This window comes from Daphnia pulex, chromosome 12, assembly GCF_021134715.1.
Source record: "Daphnia pulex isolate KAP4 chromosome 12, ASM2113471v1".
NCBI lineage: Eukaryota > Metazoa > Arthropoda > Branchiopoda > Diplostraca > Daphniidae > Daphnia > Daphnia pulex.
This window is the reverse complement of record NC_060028.1, coordinates 1,001,805-1,019,091: the sequence shown is the minus strand read 5'-3', so window position 1 is coordinate 1,019,091 and position 17,287 is coordinate 1,001,805. Positions and strand designations below refer to the sequence as shown.

Here is a 17,287-nt window from a genome sequence, read left to right as displayed (position 1 = left end):
AAAAATGTTTTTGGAACAGCTAAAGTTGATGGCATTCCGCATATCCCCAGCACAAATCGAATTTTATCATTTCTGAATTTGTTCGTTTTGTTTCTCGTCACAACGTTTCCCTGGCGACTGTTGAGATATAGAAAAAGCTTCGTCTCCTCCTCGATTTGCCATAACGCGCGGAGCTGGCCGCCGTGAACTGCACTGCTGTTGCATATATGTCTTGCACAATCGAGACTATAGGCTAATTTGTCAAATATTCGCATCATTCACATCAGAATGAAGGGACTCGTTCACGTGATATTCTTGTTAGTCGTGACGGGACTAGTTATTTCCAGTTATTTGACTTCGCTGGAAGGAAAACATTGGATTGTTGGGTCACAGGTAATATAATAATAATACGTGCGTTTCTCATGTATAATATAGTTTTGATTAATCAACGAATATCCTGATGTCACTTTGCCGGAAAAAGATTTCAGCTGGCTTTTCTCACGTCAAATTGATCCGAAATGTCTCCGGTTATGTAATCCGTATAGAAGGTGTAGCAGTCAACGCTTTAGATGCGCTGTCAAAACGCTATCGTTTCACGCAAGTCAAATCTTTCGTTTATTTGCATTTTTTTTTAAATTTAGAACAAATACACATTATGTAACTAAGGCTTTGATTTTTTTTGGTATAATAATAGGTATTCTAGTCTGCAGGTCAACGACAGTTTGATTGAAAAACAAAGCGACTCTTTGCCAGGTCTTGCTTATCACCTAGCGAAAGGGGTATAAATATTTATCAATTGTTAATAAATTAATATGAAAGGACTTTTTCATTCAATTTCTTTTTGACACATTTCAGAAATGTGATTTGGTTATCGGACCCCTTGTGATGACGATTAAACGTCTCCTTAATATGGATTTCGCAGAAGGATATGCTTACACGAACGTTGTCATCATCATCCCAATGCCTGAGTCATCTGGTAATTCGGCCGCTATCGCCTACCCTTTTCAAATGCAGGTATTTCATTTTATCCTTATCATCACACCCGTCGCAATTCAAATTATAACATTATAGGCTCTTCATTAAAAATTCGTTTATAAACACAAAAGGAGCGAAATTTCAGACAATGAAACGAAAAGTGGCTTATTTCGTGGTGGGTTCTTGATGTCTGGCCGCATTCGTCTGCGCGTACAACAGCGTCCTGATTTCCTACATCTTGGGATCGAACGCGCAAGCGATAGTTCATTCCCTCGAGGAACTTGCAAACAATTCCAAAGTTCAGCTGGTCATCGACAAAGGGTTTGGCGTGGATGTCATCCTTTCCGTTAAGATTTATATCGTACTCGCTTGTTATATAGGATATGCGCATGACATTTTAATTTGTGTTCAGGGTGCCAAAGACGGACTTTACAAGCAACTGAGCGATAAGCTACGGTCGAATCCGAAATCCCGTTGTCTAAAAAGTCAAGATTGCCTTGACCTGGTGAAACACCAATCTTACGCCTATCAACAGGTAGAATAAGTCTATAATATCCAGCTATTAAAATATTTCGAATAATATTCCCCATTTTTTTTTCAATCAATAAAAACAGGCAATATATGTAGCGATCGACATCATCGATCAAGATTTTAAGGATACTCAAATTTGTCACTTCGCTTTAGCCCAAAAAATCAGTCCGATGCAGGGATCATTAGGTTGGGCACTGGCTAAGAATAAGAGCCCCTACGTACACCCAATTATTCACCAAAGGGTTGGTGTTATAGCTGATTCATTGAAATTTGGAGTTTAGGGATTATTTATTGTCCTGTTGAAAGATTCATGGAACTGCATCAAGCCGGACTGATTGACTTTTGGATTCAAAAGGAAGTGCAGAATAACAGAAATGCCAATCATTGTTTGAACGTGGCAGGGAAGAAGTTGCAGCAGAAAAAGTCGCCATCATTCAACAACCAAAAGTGAATCAATTTGAAAAATTTTAGCGGTGCATTTTACGTCTTGATCGCAGGTTATTTCATTTCTCTCCTCTGTTTCGTCTGTGAAAATGTCGTAATTAGATTCAAGAGGCTTTCGCGTGACGTCGTACGCACATTACTCGTCGCAGAAACAGTTTAAGTAAATTTGATTAAACAAGTAGACGGTGTTGTAAATGTATTAGAACTTCCATCAATCCTGACACCTGCCCTTCACCTTTAATTTGTCAATGAAAGCAATCATTAGAATGTAATTGTTTCAAATTGAGACCGCCTGATTTGAATAAATTGGTTAAAGAGGCAACATTTTAGAAAAGTTGATTCCGGGTAGATCAGATAAGTTATCGCACGAAACGGGTCTGTTGGACCTGGACGTAGAGAACAGCAAAGAAACAATTAATTATCTATCTAGCAATTTTTCTGATTCACAGCTAATTCCAGACCATAGAACTTGTCGGCTAGCAAATCGGTTGTCTGTTGCATTTATTTACATTGCCCAAATAATTTTCTATTACTGAAATTAAATTCTAATTTTAATCATGGCCTATATGGGGGTATAGCTCAGTGGCAGACGAGCATCCGACTGCAGATCGGGCAGTCTCCTGCTCGACACCGGTTGCCCCCTGTCAAGAATTAAAACAATATCTGATACACAACCAACCTAAAATAACTAGAACGTGTGCAACTTTTAAGTAGATCAATACCAACATTCAGCTTCCGTCTGGTCTTTTACCGAGTCTTATAGAAGAGGCAAACTCCCACCAGTAAATGTTGTACAACTCAATAATAAGTCATCTATTGTGTTTATTTACACAAACCATTCATCATTCCATATACAAAAGACATTACAAATAATTTAAGAATAATTTAGCAAATTAAATTAAATATTTAGTAGATTTTGTATCCCTTTCCGTTGAACGGAATGTGGACGGGAGCGACGGGGAGTTCGTATTCGTGGACGGGGGCGACGGGCAGGACGTACTCGTGAACGGGAGCCACCGGGAGCTCGTAGACGTGGACGGGAGCGACAGGCAAGTGGTCGCCCTTGGGTTGGAATCCGGCGTTATCAGCGGCCCAGGTCAAAGTGAATTTCTCGCCTTCAGGGGAAACCCAATAGGAAGATCCTTTGTTGGTATTTCCGTAAACCTCCTCGGTGTATTCTTTGCCGTAATCATCGACGGTGGTCACGAGTCACGACGAATTTCTTCTGTTCCTGGGTCTCGTCACGGGTCGTGTAGTCAGACTGGGCGTAGCTGTTTTTTTTTAATTTTCATATTTTATTAGTGGTCAATTTATTAAAAAAGAAATTGGACGCACCTCCACTTGCTGCTGCCGTCCAAGTTGCGCTCGTCCGATTGGCTGGTGACGGTAATCTCGGGATATTTGTAGTCCTTCTCGTACGTCTTCTCGTACGTTGCGTAACTCGAAGGAGCGGCGGCGGCGACGGCCAAGACAGCGGCGATGACGAACTGTCATTAAATAGAATAAGTCGAATAATTAATTATTATGCAACCATTTTACATTTTACATTATATGAGTGAAATTATTGTAAGAACAAATCAGGGAACTTACCAATTTCATGTTTGAACTGGATGATTGACTTCGAGTGTCTGATGTCTTTCCCGTCGATTCGATTTCTTTTTATACGAATTGGAACGGCGCACGCACATTCTAATCTTGACCCACACTCCAGTAAATCTCAGCAAAACCAGGATAGTCAACTCACGTGATTTATTCGGTTTCATTCTGTCTGTCACAATAAGAAGAAAAAAAAATAAAACAACTCAGACAAATCGGTTTCAGCTACAGGCAATTTTGCCACCTTTCGTTTCGGCGGAATCTGCAGACCTTTTTGTCGCTTTTCGTGTCGGATTTTCAATTTTCCCTTTCAAAGGTACTTTTATTTTTTAAACTTCCAAAATCTTCGATCCTTATTTTGCAAATTCAAAACTATAGAGTCGGTATCGACTTTCCTTTTCAATTTCAATTTCACGTCGATTTCCCTATATAAGGCAACGTAAAATTTTCTTAAAAGGTATTATATAACTATCGCTTCTCGTCGTTAACGTCGCGAAATCTTTTAGAGCATAACATTTCTGGTTTGGGTCAATCTCAATCGTTACCACGAACGAAAAGACAAAATTTGAATTTTACTTTTTATCCCGAAGCGGGTTGCAATTTTATCACGAACTAGGGCAAACGAGTTTCCGAATAAGTAGGTAACTGTCAAGTCAATGCCAAGTGCGTTCCTTTCACTCCTCTGTTTACTTGTTTTTCATTTTCCTAATCTATAACAAAATAGACAGTTCGAGTTTTCACGACCATATAGCGACTCTTCGATTTTTGTTTTTATTTTAATTCCACTGGTGAAATCACCGAACAAATTGATCTGATCTCCTCCACTTGATAATTGTCACGTATCGATAAAAACGATCAATTCAGTTTGTCGGATATTTCCTAAAGCCATACCAATTACAATTAATTGTAGAAGGATTAATTAATCCTTTTATTATTCAATGGGTTATTCCTTATTCGCAATTCTTCTTATAGGCCCTATTATTCACATTATCAATAAGTATACCGGAATAGCTTTTATTTAGTGCAAGGGTATGGATTCTCTTCTTTCTTTTATTTATTCATAACCAATCAGAAAGACCTTCATCATACAAGACCTTTAAATTCTCAACAATTTCTTGTATGCGGTTCGGTTCTTTGGTTTTTATTTAGCACAGATATGACTAGCGCACCGATGTATGCGATAGTGAAAAAGTTAAGTAAAAGTCAAATTCGACCTTGAAGAACTCTTCCTATTACATCAAACAATAAAATTGGATTTTTATTTGGGGAAGCTTCCACAACATTTGCTGTAGCTGTTGGTTTCTCCTTTCACCAAATTTTAACATGACGCCTCCAGCTGGAGAAGAAGAGAGAACTAGGAAAGGTCTTCCATTCGTTTTCACGAGCTTGAAAAATATAAAAGATGGTCAGCGTCGGATTCATCTTCACACAATTCTTTCAACTGTCTTCTGAAGAGCAGCTCAGAACAACCCAAAACAACAAAAATGAAATTCGTGAGTTAACTTACTTATTTAGTATTATTGAATTCAAATTATGCTTTAACACTATAATTATCAGATCGTCGCTCTCGCTTTCTTGGCCGTGGCCCTCGCCGCTCCTCAAGGAGATAAAAAGCCCATCGAAATTGTGTCATCCAACAGCGAAATGAACGCAGACGGCAGCTACTCATTCGAGTAAGTTCATATTATTAAGATCCTAATGTCATTTCCTAATTTTTAAAAAATGTGTCAAAATCAGTTTCGAGTCTGCCGATGGGACCAAAGTGTCTGAGAGTGGCAACCAGAAACAAGTTGGACCCAAACCGGAGGATATCGGGACCGTGTCCAAGGGCTCCTACTCGTTCACGACTCCCGACGGCGTCGTCCTCACCGTCAATTGGGTGGCCGATGAAAACGGATTCCAGGCCACCGGCGACCACCTCCCCACTCCTCCACCCATGCCCGAGCACGTCGTCAAGATGCTCGCAGACCTCAAAGCCGCTGGAGTTCTGTAAATCATTGACAAAAGCCAATTTAAACCTTGGAAATGTACATAGAGCCTTAATGTGTTAGCCTGCTTGAAAGCTGAAATCTGTTGATCGACGAATTCTTTTGAAAAAAGATTGTTCTTATTGCTTGATGCTGACAACTTATCGCGTGACAAAAATAAATTTTCTATTCAAAACGTAAATTCACTCATTATTTGTGCTGTATTTATTTTTCCTAATCTTTGGAGATAAAGCGAAAGGAATTGTTTATATTGCATTTAGTCCATATACGGGAAAAACGACTGTGAAAGTTCAACCCAACGTTCCAGTCGCAACACTCCCAGCTCGGCAACTAGCCAGAAAACCAACTTGGCTCTGTAATCGTCGATTAAGACTTTCCTAGAAAATCATCTTGTGCATTTCCCCCCAACAAATCGAATAGGTTGCACACATCGGCACGTCTACCATGTCCTACTTAACTCTACTGATTTAACCTTGCTGTCAGTGATTCTTTGAAAGTGTGCTCAGTGATCGATACGACCCACCACACTCCTCTTTTTTTTACATAATGTGCATATGCCGTTACGAGATGATTCATTGTCGTCTTATAATCATCTGCCAAAAAATCTCATCCATCCGTCCTCCATACATCCGGATGTCCGCCGTCCGCCGTGACAGCCGCTGGTCCTTTTATGATATGACGCAAGTTGCTTAGCAAATAGCCAAATACTATAAGCCTGTAAAGGCTATTATATCGAAGGTATCCTAACCAGTTTTGATTATCAATGATAAACTTAAAGCGACGAGTGCGAATAATAGTCAAATGTTACATAAAAGGAATGCGTGAGAGTTGAACCGAGTGAAAGGACCGCACTTGGCATTGAACAGCAGAGCTGTATAGATTCTTTTCTGCTAACTTGTTTGCTCTAGTTGGCAGTGTATCGAGTACGTCTCCCAGAAGTCGTAACATAAAATAAAACAAGGTATTACGAATTCCTACGGGATATGTGCGACCGAGAAATAGAATGTCAGAAATCGAATTTATGGTCAACGCGAACAAGAGATTTACATTTACACCACAAGTCACAGCACAGATTCCACGGCTGCTGTGGGGTCGAGTCGATTGACCGTAAAAATAAAATAAAAAAATAAAAATGCTTATCACGGATCTAGTTGACAGGAGCAGGGTTAGAAAGCCCGCCATAAATGTTTTGACTTTCAAAAATTCAAATTTTAGTATTTCTCCGGCTAGTCTATAGTCTGGTCTAGATGAAGATTTAAATCGAATAACTGTGAAGTATACAGCTGAAATAATGTAACAGATTTCGGATAACTATATTTTAAATAAATATCTTAATATTAACATTAATTGCAAACAATTAAATTAAACATATGAATTATTACCACTTATGTGATAGATTCATTGGCTATGCGATAATGAACGAAGCATTATTGGGCGATGAAGTGTGTATCCGTTACTTAAAAATCGACAAGTCCGTACACGAATTTTCCACAAGATACGAGTACTAAAAAGGAAATCCTTACTACCGCCCTAGAAAGAATTGATTTTACTTTCTCGTGGAGAGATATACTGGGGTGTGGGTCAAGATTAGAATGTGCGTGCACCGTTCCAATTCGTATAAAAAGAAATCGAATCGACGGGAAAGACATCAGACACTCGAAGTCAATCATCCAGTTCAAACATGAAATTGGTAAGTTCCCTCAAAAGCCTAACAATAATTTCACTGCCGTAAGATTGGAAAATGTTGAATAACAATTAATTATTCAACCTGTTCTATAAAATGACAGTTCGTCATCGCCGCTGTCTTGGCCGTCGCCGCCGCCGCTCCTTCGAGTTACGCAACGTACGAGAAGACGTACGAGAAGGACTACAAATATCCCGAGATTACCGTCACCAGCCAATCGGACGAGCGCAACTTGGACGGCAGCAGCAAGTGGAGGTACGTCCATTTTCTTTTTCTTTTTAATTAATTAATTTACGACTAATAAAATATGAAATGAAAAAAAAAAAAAAAAAAACAGCTACGCCCAGTCTGACTACACGACCCGTGACGAGACCCAGGAACAGAAGAAATTCGTCGTGACCACCGTCGACGATTACGGCAAAGAATACACCGAGGAGGTTTACGGAAATACCAACAAAGGATCTTCCTACTGGGTCTCCCCTGAAGGCGAGAAATTCACTTTGACCTGGGCCGCCGATAACGCCGGATTCCAGCCCAAGGGTGACCACTTGCCCGTCGCTCCCGTCCACGTCTACGAGCTCCCGGTGGCTCCCGTTCACGAGTACGTCTTGCCCGTCGCCCCCGTCCACGAATACGAACTCCCCATCGCTCCCGTCCACATTCCATTCAACGGAAAGGGATACAAAATCTATTAAATAATTAATTCAATTTGCTAAATAATTCTTAAATTATTTGTAATGTCTTGTCTGTGAGATGATGAATGGTTTATGTAAATAAATACAACAGAAGATCTTATTCTATTGTAAGCCTATCGATACACGAAATCTATTTTTGGAGTGAGCCTTTCGAAATTAAAGAGAGACTCGAAATTGACATGAATTTGTGGTTCACCACAAAATGGTGAAATCTATTTCTTTTCACTTGTTTTCAGTTGAAGCCCATCATCTGAACCTGCCATACACACACTTAGAGATTGCAAAATACCCCTTCCTATTAAGGAGGTGCTATCGGTCATTTTTGGAGGAATTAAAAAAAAAAAAGGTTCTTTCCCTTTTGGAGTCGCCCAAATAACAACTAACAAATTATTTTATTGATAATCTACGCAGCGATCGCAATGTTTCGTGAATTTGAGATTCTGCTTCTTAAAAATAACAGAAATGTACAAAATAAAATCTCAGCCAACTTGCTCCACCTAAGGAATAAGTTTCCTGGACATGTGTAGGGTAAATAAGATTGTGATTTGTTACTGAATCTTAACAAGACTGCATCTGAGGGTGACACGATCAGGAAAATTAATTACAGGGGAGGGTTAGATTGCCTAGCTTTTAGTTTGGTCTCAATACACGATTTTTCTTATCTTAGTTTTTGTTTAATATTGAAAACATTTACTTGATTAGTTTGGGTGTTGCATGCACCAGCAATTGAAGATGTCAGTCTGAACACTTGGCTGAAATCGTTTGTGTGAAATGGACTCTGGTTAAACAAATTTCAAATTAAGTTCACTAGATAACTAATACATAAAATAAAAAAAATGTTACATCTAATACCATTTTAAAGTTGCAGTAAACAATCTCAGTAGATTTTAGCCCCACTCTTGATAACAGTACAGACTCTGGCATTTCCACTGACGGAAACCATTATAGCCTCCTCATCTATTTCCAAAAATTTATAACTCATTAGACACCTGCCATAAAGGATTTGTTTGATTGAATAAGGACTGAAGTATTTCTTTAGTTTACAATCTCAGGAAAACTAAAACCTACAGCTTTTCTTCTTTCTAGAACAGCACAGACTCACAGAGCAGTAGAACACTTTGAAACACTACTACACTAGTCATCACGCAAAATGTCCTGCGATGCCAGATAAAAGTTTAACACCGATTTTTGCAGCAACTTTTGTTCGATGCGTCGTATCTTTTTGAAAATTGGTGGGAACCGTATATTCATTTGAAAAGGGCTTTTATTATTTTTATTTCTAATCCTAAAGGGTTCCATCTAGGGAAACTAATAGATTTGTCTTCCCCCTACACAACTAGCCCCCATCTCTTCTACCTACTTTGAGACACAAGACCCTTCCAGGTTCGCCCTCGGGTATTAACGGGCAAGATATCAGTTAAAAGCTTTTGCTTATATTTTCAAAACAATTAAAATGTAGGAATTTCGTAAGATTTTGTTTATTGTAATTTCCTGGATTTTTTTTCTGTATCATTTACGAAATAAAATAATAAACAATGTAAATTCTTGAGTTAAACTCAGACAGTGGCCCAATTTCTCCATCACAAGGGCTGAGGTAAAAAGGCAACAGTTCAGGGTACAACATCGAGGCAACAGTTCAGGTTACAAGATCGAAGCCATATTTTAGGAAAAAAGTTTTAGGCAAGGCAACAATTCAGGGAAACAGATGGAGGCAACAATTCGAGAAAAAAGATGAGGCAATTAGCTGCAGTTGATGTTTAAGGACGTCAAGTAATTAAGATCTTCAGACAATCAGTAAAAAAGGATTTGTTTACTGATTGTCTTTAAGCCACTCCCTCAGCTCCCTTTCATCAGGTATATCCGGGTTGATCTAAAGAGAATACACAAGAAAAAAAAATCCCGATGAAAAAAACTGCTGGAGAAATATTATTGAGTTTAAACTAACCATGATTACCGAATCATCGAAGGAGTCTAGGAATATTTCTCCACTATCACGTGCGAATGCAGAAACCTTAACACCTCCAAATGCAACAATGGCGTTATCCAGGCTACTGAGCTGAAATAGCTTTAGCTTTGCGACTGAGTGCAGTACCCACGGCTGAATAGTTCTTGTCCCTGCGAAAATAAATAACTTTAAAACTGTCGGAAGCAAAATTTGTCTGATTCAAAATTTCACCTCAAATCAGCGTAAAGCTCTTCGGCCGAGTTTAGAACAACAGATTTAACAGAGCTACCATCAGAGCGAGGTGACTGGCCCGCATGTGATGAGGCTAGAAAATTTTCTCCTGGAAGCTTGACTGTATCTAAATAACAATGAAACCACAAAATGCAAGTAAAATAATTGTTTTACTCAGAAGCTAACAATACTTTCTTACTATGTTTTATTCCATAGAATTCGTCGATAAGACCCTCATAGGTCAACTGAGTGACAACAGGAGTTATCAAATCTACAGTCCTATCAATGATCATGAGAGTGTCGAACAACGGAGACATGGGGGATCACAGTCTACCCCAATATCACGTCGCATTCGAGTCATCAATTCGAATACGTTACGGGCATGGCGCCCCTTACCCACAACGTTGGGGAAAATGCCTTATAAACTTTGGAGGGACATTAACCCATGAGCAATTTGGTGTAAGGAGCTGATTTCATTGTCAACATATAAATCCTGAGAATAAATTTGAAGAAATTGATGACAAGCAATCCCTTTCAAAGTTTGGCTCATAAATAAATACCTTGAAAACATTATCGAGTTCCATTGAAATGACATCACTATCTAGTGGGAAAAAATCAACAGGCAGTTCATCAATAGAAGTAAGAGTTCCATACACTCCTTTGTCCTAAATGAAGTAATAATTTTGTCAACAATTTCTTCTTCGCTGATTTAAGTAACTTTAACCAACCTTGAGCCGCTGTTCACATACTGCACTTCGTCGGGAGACAAAAATTAACTGATATTCCTTACTAGCAGAATGTCCTTGGCTTTCTTCGCTGAAATGTAAATTAACTTACTGTTGACTATTTAAAGTTAAAATATGTAGATTATTCATACCTGTGCAAGTTATCGGCAATACAATCCATCAGCTCAACTTCAGGTCTTGTGATGAACAGTATATTTTTAACAGATATGGAAGGCAAGCGCCCAGGTTTTAACTGAAACATTTTTACAACATCTAGTTCCTTAAGAAAACTGTATTCTGCCACCAAACCAATGGGGCCAGTGAGTTGTTCATCCCAAAATATTGCCTAGCATAATTGATGAATTTACGAACATTTCTTAAATGGAATAGCACACACCAAAATACCTTTGTTCCACTGAACTTCTCTAAAAGAGAAACAATATCCTGTAACAATAACAAAACTGTTGACGAAATTTATTTTTACTGAACAAGACATCAACAGACTGTCAACAGACAACCTAATGGATTTTGTGGTTGTCCTAAGTCACAAAAAGCTAATGACTAAATCCGCATAAAATGAAATAAAATTTAGTATTACCAAATGAATCGAAACTTACCTATCCGCTGAGATAAATTACTGTAAGTTTACACAAAAAGTTTGAAGAAAATCGATGCAGTAGTTTAGATTTCTATAAATTTATTCTGATTCTGAATTAAAGGTTCTGGAAGCCTGGCCCAGAACAGCGTACACTCCCCCCACATCCCTCCCCCTCCTACACACCCAGACACCCGCATTTACTTTAATGCCTTCTGGTAGTACAAGTACTACCCTCAGGGATAACAGACATTCTTCGCTGCCAATATTTGATGGACCAGTGTATCCAACCTTTTTGGACCAATTGTCGAGACAAGCGTGAGCAATTGCTAAAACTACTTGATCTAGAAATTTTCTTTGTGTTTTCCTGCATAGAAACTTTTGACAGCTATTAATTCGAGTACCCGTCGCGTCGTAAAGGCCGTAGTTGCATATTCCGGCCAGTCAATCGACCTTTAGTCTAACGCAATAAATCGCGATTTTGGTAAACAATTTTTTATTTTATCGTCGTATTATGGATTGCGGAAGATTAAACGAAAATATGGTTGGCTCGTTATGTACATCCGGTTAGTAATGTCGAATGATTTACAGAACTCCCGCTGCTTTGAGGTCTGCGAGCATCTTGACGACGTGCTCGGGCATGGGTGGAGGAGTGGGGAGGTGGTCGCCGGTGGCCTGGAATCCGTTTTCATCGGCCACCCAATTGACGGTGAGGACGACGCCGTCGGGAGTCGTGAACGAGTAGGAGCCCTTGGACACGGTGCCGATATCCTCCGGTTTGGGACCAACTTGTTTCTGGTTGCCACTTTCAGACACTTTGGTGCCATCGGCAGACTCGAAACTGATTTTGACACATTTTTTAAAATTAGGAAATGACATTAGGATTTTAATAAGATTAACTTACTCGAATGAGTAGCTGCCGTCGGCGTTCATTTCGCTGTTGGATGACACAATTTCTATGGGCTTCTTATCCCCTTGAGGGGCGGCGAGGGCCACGGCCAAGAAAGCGAAAGCGACGATCTGATAAGTATAACATTAAATTATTATTTGAATTTTATAAAATTAAATAAGTAAATTAACTTACGAATTTCATTTTTGTTGTTTTGGGTTGTTCTGAGCTGCTCTTCTAAAGACAGTTGAGAGAATTGTGTGAAGATGATTCCGACACTGACCATCTTTTATATTTTGCAAGCACAGCTAACGAATAAAATATAAGACCTTTTTTGGCAAAACCTTCTCTTCTTCTTCAGCTGGAGGCGTCATATCATATGAATAAGATGAGCGAAAGGAGAAATTGGCAGCCAAACCCACTGGAGTGTTTCCTCACATTATATTGTTGCAGCGGAAGAAAACTGCCTTCTAGGAATTTGTTATAGTTCCAAAAGCTTCGCCTGTCAGGGTCGTCTGAGACTTTTACTTGCATGGATTTAGGGACGAAGTGAAATTAGCGACAAATGCTTTCGTATATCGGCGTGAAAAGTGAAGGTTGCGTGCTATATCGAAAGGATCGCCGTATTTGGCATTGAATAGGTATAGAAAGACATTTCTTGTTTGTTCACGAACGAAGGAGGGCAGACATTAGGGGAAAGTTGGCGAAAGGTTTTTTTTTTACCTATATTTTGAATGGAAACTGAAATACCTGTTTTAAATGAATTAGAACGCTGAGTTCGCTGAGTTAATACGGAGAAATAAAAATCGAACCAAACTGGGCCAATCAACCAATACGTATCATAATTATTACAATTCTAGCAACTCGGCGAATTGCAACTCGGCGAATTCCGCCCTGTTCCGTAATACAGGCAGTAAAAGTTAAATATCCAATAATTTGCATAATTTGCTCATCACTAAAAGATATTTTGATTGGTGTATTTAAACGAACGGCGGAAAGGGAAGAATCTTTCGCCACTTCTTCCGTGCAATGAAGAGGTTCAGATGCGTTGGAATTAAAAATTCGACTGAGTGTCGGGAAAAAGGAAAACGAGGGAAAACAATTTTGTTTTTAGTGTTCGGACACATAATATGCTGTTGCATAGTTATCACTACACGTTATCACTATACACCTTTGGGCGAAAATAATCAAATGGTAAAAACATTTGGTGCGCTATTACGACATAAAAACGATTAGTCGTGTGGCCTAGCTACAGTATATTATTGATAAGCTCAGCAGACAGAAATACTGCATCAGAACTCTCGTAATATTTGTTAAATTTTTCGTTTCTAATCTTATTGTATTTATGCCTTTGATCAATGTGAGTCACCACAAGATACCAAAGAATTTTTACCGCTAATTGCTATAATCCTCTAAATTAATAACACGTGTGGTTTGAACAGGTAAATTGCCTTTCCTTACTTTTAATCAGACATAAATCAGACGTGGAATGTTGACAAGTAAAGGGAGGAGGTAATTCTTTAATTACCTTATAGCAAGTTGGCATATAAATTATAGAACCAAAGTTCAACTTAATTAATGACAGTTGGACACTTTATACCACTGGGCTATATTAATAAGCAGCATTGGCAACACGTGTTCTGTTATAAAATGAATTAGTATACACATATGAAAGCAATCCGTTTCTTTGTGATAAAAATATGTGTATACTAGCAAAACATGTATCGTGCACACATTTAACTTTCAACAGCAATTTAATCACCGAGCATCACATATCAGCCCATAATATAAATTTGAAAGATTCAGACTTATAAAAGACGTCGTCTTGCAATGTCCAACGATGTCAGCAAACGAGAGCGCGTCACCGGATTTTTAAACACTTCTAATGTGTCTAGAAGTAATTTAAAAAAAATGAAACCGAATTATAGCTTATCAAAGGACTGAAACAAACCAACTGTAAACAGTTTGCTTACTTGTAACAGCTATTCTCCCGTTGGGATGTTGACGATCGTTGCGCAATTTTTTGAAAACCCACTGGTTATCGACGTAGTAACAATCGATGATGCGGTCGTTCAGTTCACGAATCTCGTCCGTCAGTTTGATCGAAGCGAATTTCATATCCATTCCTCCAGGGCCCACAACATGCAACTCGGCGAATTCAGCCCTGTTCCGTAATACAGCCAATAAAAGTTAAATACCGGTATCCAATTATAATTGCATAATAAAAAATATTCACGTGGCGCTGCTTCCTTCTGGTATTTTCTTTCGAAAAACAGCCCGGCAAACGTCATTCTCCTTCCACTGAAAGACGTCATAACAGGTCCCGCAAGTGTACCGCTGAATTAAACAAATAAATTAATAAAATACAAAATAAACAGGACATCAAAAGTTGTTTTGATAATCAAATCAGACTGACCTTATCTCTAGGAATGAATAGAATTGAGAGAAGGGAATATTTGAACAGAACATCACGAAATTCTTCAGACAGGAATTTCTCCGCTTCGTAGCTTTCCTTACACTCGACAATGTCCAGATTAAAAGCTTCTCCGTCGCTTTTAATTGTCCCGTTCTTCAAAGCTTCTAGTCTGGGCGTCACGATCGCGTCCTAATAAAAATGTAAAACTAATTTTAGTTCGCTCGACTGAGATGTTATCAGCATTATTATTGAATTAACTTTGACAAAAGCGATTCGCTGGGAGATGCCCATGTGCGTCAAACCAACTCCTCGACACAGGGTGGCATCCATAATGACAAATGTCAGCCTTCCGGCATCCGGATGCTTTTCCGACACTCGGGTGACGACGCCGTCCAGGATGACGTCGGTGATGGATTGCCCATCCGAAGAAATCATTTGAATTGCGTGATCGTCATCGATGCGGAAGATGTGTTGCGTCATGTTTTCCAAGAACATCTCACCGGAAGGATTGACATAGAGCAAATAACGCGTCCCGTAAGGTTTGGGAGTGACAACGTGTGGCTCAGACTCGAGGGATGAAATGTTTCCAGTTGACAAATTGACCGGCCACATGGCCGGGAAAAAGTCCGTCGGTCCATTTGCGCATTGGCCAAAACGAACTTGCAACTGACGGACTAAATCAAAATCCGTCACCAAGTGAATCCCTTCCACCTGCTCGCCATCCAGAAACTTGGCGTCCGGGTTGATTTCCAGGAATTGACCTGAAAATCTGAATGCATATCAGCAAAGAACAATTATCTATTAAGTTATTATCAGTTATTATCACAGTTCAAATTTCAGAAGTCAAATTTGAAGAAATAAATATTAATGTTCTTATTGTTCTACAACTTACTGCTTATTCCCAACGTTACGATTGCTGTTTTTATTCCACTGATTCTTCATTGGAGAATTTTTTCTGTAATACAGACGGTAATTTCTTTTTAATTCAACGAGCTCACTAATAAGATATTTTTATTAATTGGTTGTTTAATACGTTACTTGGAAGGAGAAAAATGTTTCGCCATTTCCCCTGTTATACGGATCGAAGCAATTAGTGTTATAGTTCTGACGGAAATCAAAATGTAACTGAGAATCGGGAAGAGGATAACGTGGGAAAATATGTTATTTCAGTCTATTACGGACACACCTGCTGATTAATTTTATTCAGTGCGCATTTGAGTAGTGTGGAAATAATGATGTGTTCAAATTGTTTATCTCGGTGTGGTAAAATGGTAGACGATAATGAAAACATCGCATCGCGTCGCATGACTCGGCCAAACCCGAAAAAAATTCTTCAGAATAACTGACGTGCGACTTTTTGTTTGTCTCGATTTATCTTGAACGCATTTAGACCTTTTATTACGTGAGTCACCGAAAAGGTGATAAGATATTTACGTAACCATACCTAAACTGATCATTTCTTTCCATTTTCATTTAAGGACACTTATATAGCGGCCTACTCGCATTTTCTGATTTCCATTTTTTTTCCAGCATTGTGTATATGTAGATACGTCCATGACGGTAATCAGGCGCCAGGAACTGGCCACGACACGAAGAGGCAAACGGTTGGACGGGAAATATCCGCCTAGGTTCATCAAATGGAATGGAAATTATCAAAGGGATTTTTCGAATTTCAAACAACCCGCCAATCACCTTGAGCCGTAAGGATAGCAAAACTATTATACCAGGCATTCCCAGAGACAATTTGAATGTTACTTTGTGTCCCGATATGTCTGCCCAATCAATCGTGTATCAAAAATACCACCGTCCATCACTATTTTATTTAAAAAAAAAAAAAAAAATTAAGCCTTTGTTATTTCCGACTGTTGGGTCTTATGGAGGACAAGGATTATTGCACCACCACCAGAAATATTGCGCTGAATTATTCACGGCCGCGGAAGTCGCCATCCAAGTTGCACCGTAAGTGTCGTGATTAAAAAGCTACTACATCAGGTAGAGAGACTTATGTGGAACTGACTTCGTCGAAATACAAAAAAACTCTCCAACTGCTGTAATATAGGATATTTCTGTAACATTACGTCTTTTATTATTATGTCACGGGAAAAAAAACCAAAAGAAATTGACAGAATGGATTCCACATCTTCTTGATTGGCTTTCATCAGGTCAAGAGACTTGGGGAGTTGCTGGTGTACAAGAGTATGGCGGAACATGGCGGCGAATGCAAATTGACCTTTGGAAAAGAATTGGATTATTCACAAGTTTGGAGTTTCGGCGTAGCTAAAAACTTTCCTCATTTATCCAAAATTAATAGAGGGTACATTACGTCATTCTGAAAGGGTTATGACAAATTTCTCACCGATCCGACACTTTAACAGGCTCCAAACGATGCGTGAAACGGGACTCTATTCTCAAATTACCAAGCGGTATTTGAAGCCGATCGACAAGTGTTTAGCGAGGGAGGCCTACCGACCGAAGAAAAGCCAATTGACTCTTTACGACATAATGACCAGTTCTTTTATTGTCCTCGGCCTAGGTGGCGGCTTTTCTTTCCTGGTCTTTCTATTGGAGCTGTTGGTTTCATCTCGTTTCTTCAG

The 17,287-nt window shown here is 39.1% G+C and overlaps 4 protein-coding genes, 2 long non-coding RNA genes and 1 pseudogene across 8 annotated transcripts; 2 read left to right on the top strand and 5 right to left on the bottom strand.

Annotated features, from left to right (window-relative positions):
• Window positions 1-2,734: 2,734 nt before the first annotated feature.
• On the bottom strand, window positions 2,735-3,659 carry LOC124209143 (annotated as a pseudogene).
• A 1,255-nt stretch (window positions 3,660-4,914) lies between these two features.
• Window positions 4,915-5,694, top strand: LOC124209141 (larval cuticle protein LCP-22-like). Its single transcript, XM_046607019.1, has 3 exons — window positions 4,915-5,018; window positions 5,083-5,198; window positions 5,263-5,694. Exons 1-3 carry the CDS (start codon window positions 5,010-5,012, stop codon window positions 5,516-5,518), a joined length of 381 nt encoding a protein of 126 aa, XP_046462975.1. The 5' UTR covers window positions 4,915-5,009; the 3' UTR covers window positions 5,519-5,694.
• Window positions 5,695-7,114: 1,420 nt separating this feature from the next.
• LOC124209140 (larval cuticle protein 65Ag1-like) lies at window positions 7,115-7,992 on the top strand. Its single transcript, XM_046607018.1, has 3 exons — window positions 7,115-7,203; window positions 7,301-7,452; window positions 7,535-7,992. The coding sequence occupies exons 1-3, from the start codon at window positions 7,195-7,197 to the stop codon at window positions 7,890-7,892; spliced, it is 519 nt and encodes a 172-aa protein (XP_046462974.1). The 5' UTR covers window positions 7,115-7,194; the 3' UTR covers window positions 7,893-7,992.
• A 275-nt stretch (window positions 7,993-8,267) lies between these two features.
• LOC124209142 lies at window positions 8,268-9,001 on the bottom strand. Of its 2 annotated transcripts, XR_006880794.1 has the most exons (3): window positions 8,961-9,001; window positions 8,745-8,849; window positions 8,268-8,670 (listed from the first exon to the last, which is right to left on the bottom strand). It is a non-coding gene; the product is annotated as an uncharacterized LOC124209142 (long non-coding RNA). The 2 variants fall into 2 exon arrangements; XR_006880793.1 differs by lacking the exon at window positions 8,961-9,001 and having other exon boundaries at window positions 8,745-8,938.
• Window positions 9,002-9,354: 353 nt separating this feature from the next.
• Window positions 9,355-11,357, bottom strand: LOC124209138. 2 transcript variants are annotated; one of them, XR_006880791.1, is made up of 8 exons: window positions 11,199-11,357; window positions 10,946-11,139; window positions 10,797-10,884; window positions 10,629-10,733; window positions 10,268-10,561; window positions 10,069-10,195; window positions 9,838-10,007; window positions 9,355-9,762 (listed from the first exon to the last, which is right to left on the bottom strand). It is a non-coding gene; the product is annotated as an uncharacterized LOC124209138 (long non-coding RNA). The 2 variants fall into 2 exon arrangements; XR_006880792.1 differs by having other exon boundaries at window positions 9,847-10,007.
• Window positions 11,358-11,870: 513 nt separating this feature from the next.
• Window positions 11,871-12,612, bottom strand: LOC124209137 (larval cuticle protein LCP-22-like). Its single transcript, XM_046607017.1, has 3 exons — window positions 12,473-12,612; window positions 12,293-12,408; window positions 11,871-12,229 (listed from the first exon to the last, which is right to left on the bottom strand). Exons 1-3 carry the CDS (start codon window positions 12,479-12,481, stop codon window positions 11,974-11,976), a joined length of 381 nt encoding a protein of 126 aa, XP_046462973.1. The 5' UTR covers window positions 12,482-12,612; the 3' UTR covers window positions 11,871-11,973.
• A 1,347-nt stretch (window positions 12,613-13,959) lies between these two features.
• Window positions 13,960-15,814, bottom strand: LOC124209136 (mRNA-capping enzyme-like). The gene is made up of 7 exons (XM_046607016.1): window positions 15,732-15,814; window positions 15,586-15,648; window positions 14,952-15,462; window positions 14,694-14,882; window positions 14,514-14,614; window positions 14,251-14,441; window positions 13,960-14,168 (listed from the first exon to the last, which is right to left on the bottom strand). The coding sequence occupies exons 1-7, from the start codon at window positions 15,755-15,757 to the stop codon at window positions 14,086-14,088; spliced, it is 1,164 nt and encodes a 387-aa protein (XP_046462972.1). The 5' UTR covers window positions 15,758-15,814; the 3' UTR covers window positions 13,960-14,085.
• Window positions 15,815-17,287: the final 1,473 nt, after the last annotated feature.

Excerpts from the sequence above, each read along its gene's own strand:
- LOC124209137 (XM_046607017.1), bottom strand. Across the intron at positions 12,230-12,292 it reads GACGGCAGCTACTCATTCGA|TTTCGAGTCTGCCGATGGCA; the intron begins GTAAGTTAATCT and ends TGTCAAAATCAG.
- LOC124209136 (XM_046607016.1), bottom strand. The coding sequence starts at position 15,757 with ATGGCGAAACATTTTTCTCCTTCCAA. Across the intron at positions 15,649-15,731 it reads AAACATTTTTCTCCTTCCAA|AAAAAATTCTCCAATGAAGA; the intron begins GTAACGTATTAA and ends TCTGTATTACAG. Across the intron at positions 15,463-15,585 it reads CGTAACGTTGGGAATAAGCA|ATTTTCAGGTCAATTCCTGG; the intron begins GTAAGTTGTAGA and ends ATATGCATTCAG.
- LOC124209140 (XM_046607018.1), top strand. Across the intron at positions 7,453-7,534 it reads GACGGCAGCAGCAAGTGGAG|CTACGCCCAGTCTGACTACA; the intron begins GTACGTCCATTT and ends AAAAAAAAACAG.
- LOC124209141 (XM_046607019.1), top strand. Across the intron at positions 5,199-5,262 it reads GACGGCAGCTACTCATTCGA|TTTCGAGTCTGCCGATGGGA; the intron begins GTAAGTTCATAT and ends TGTCAAAATCAG.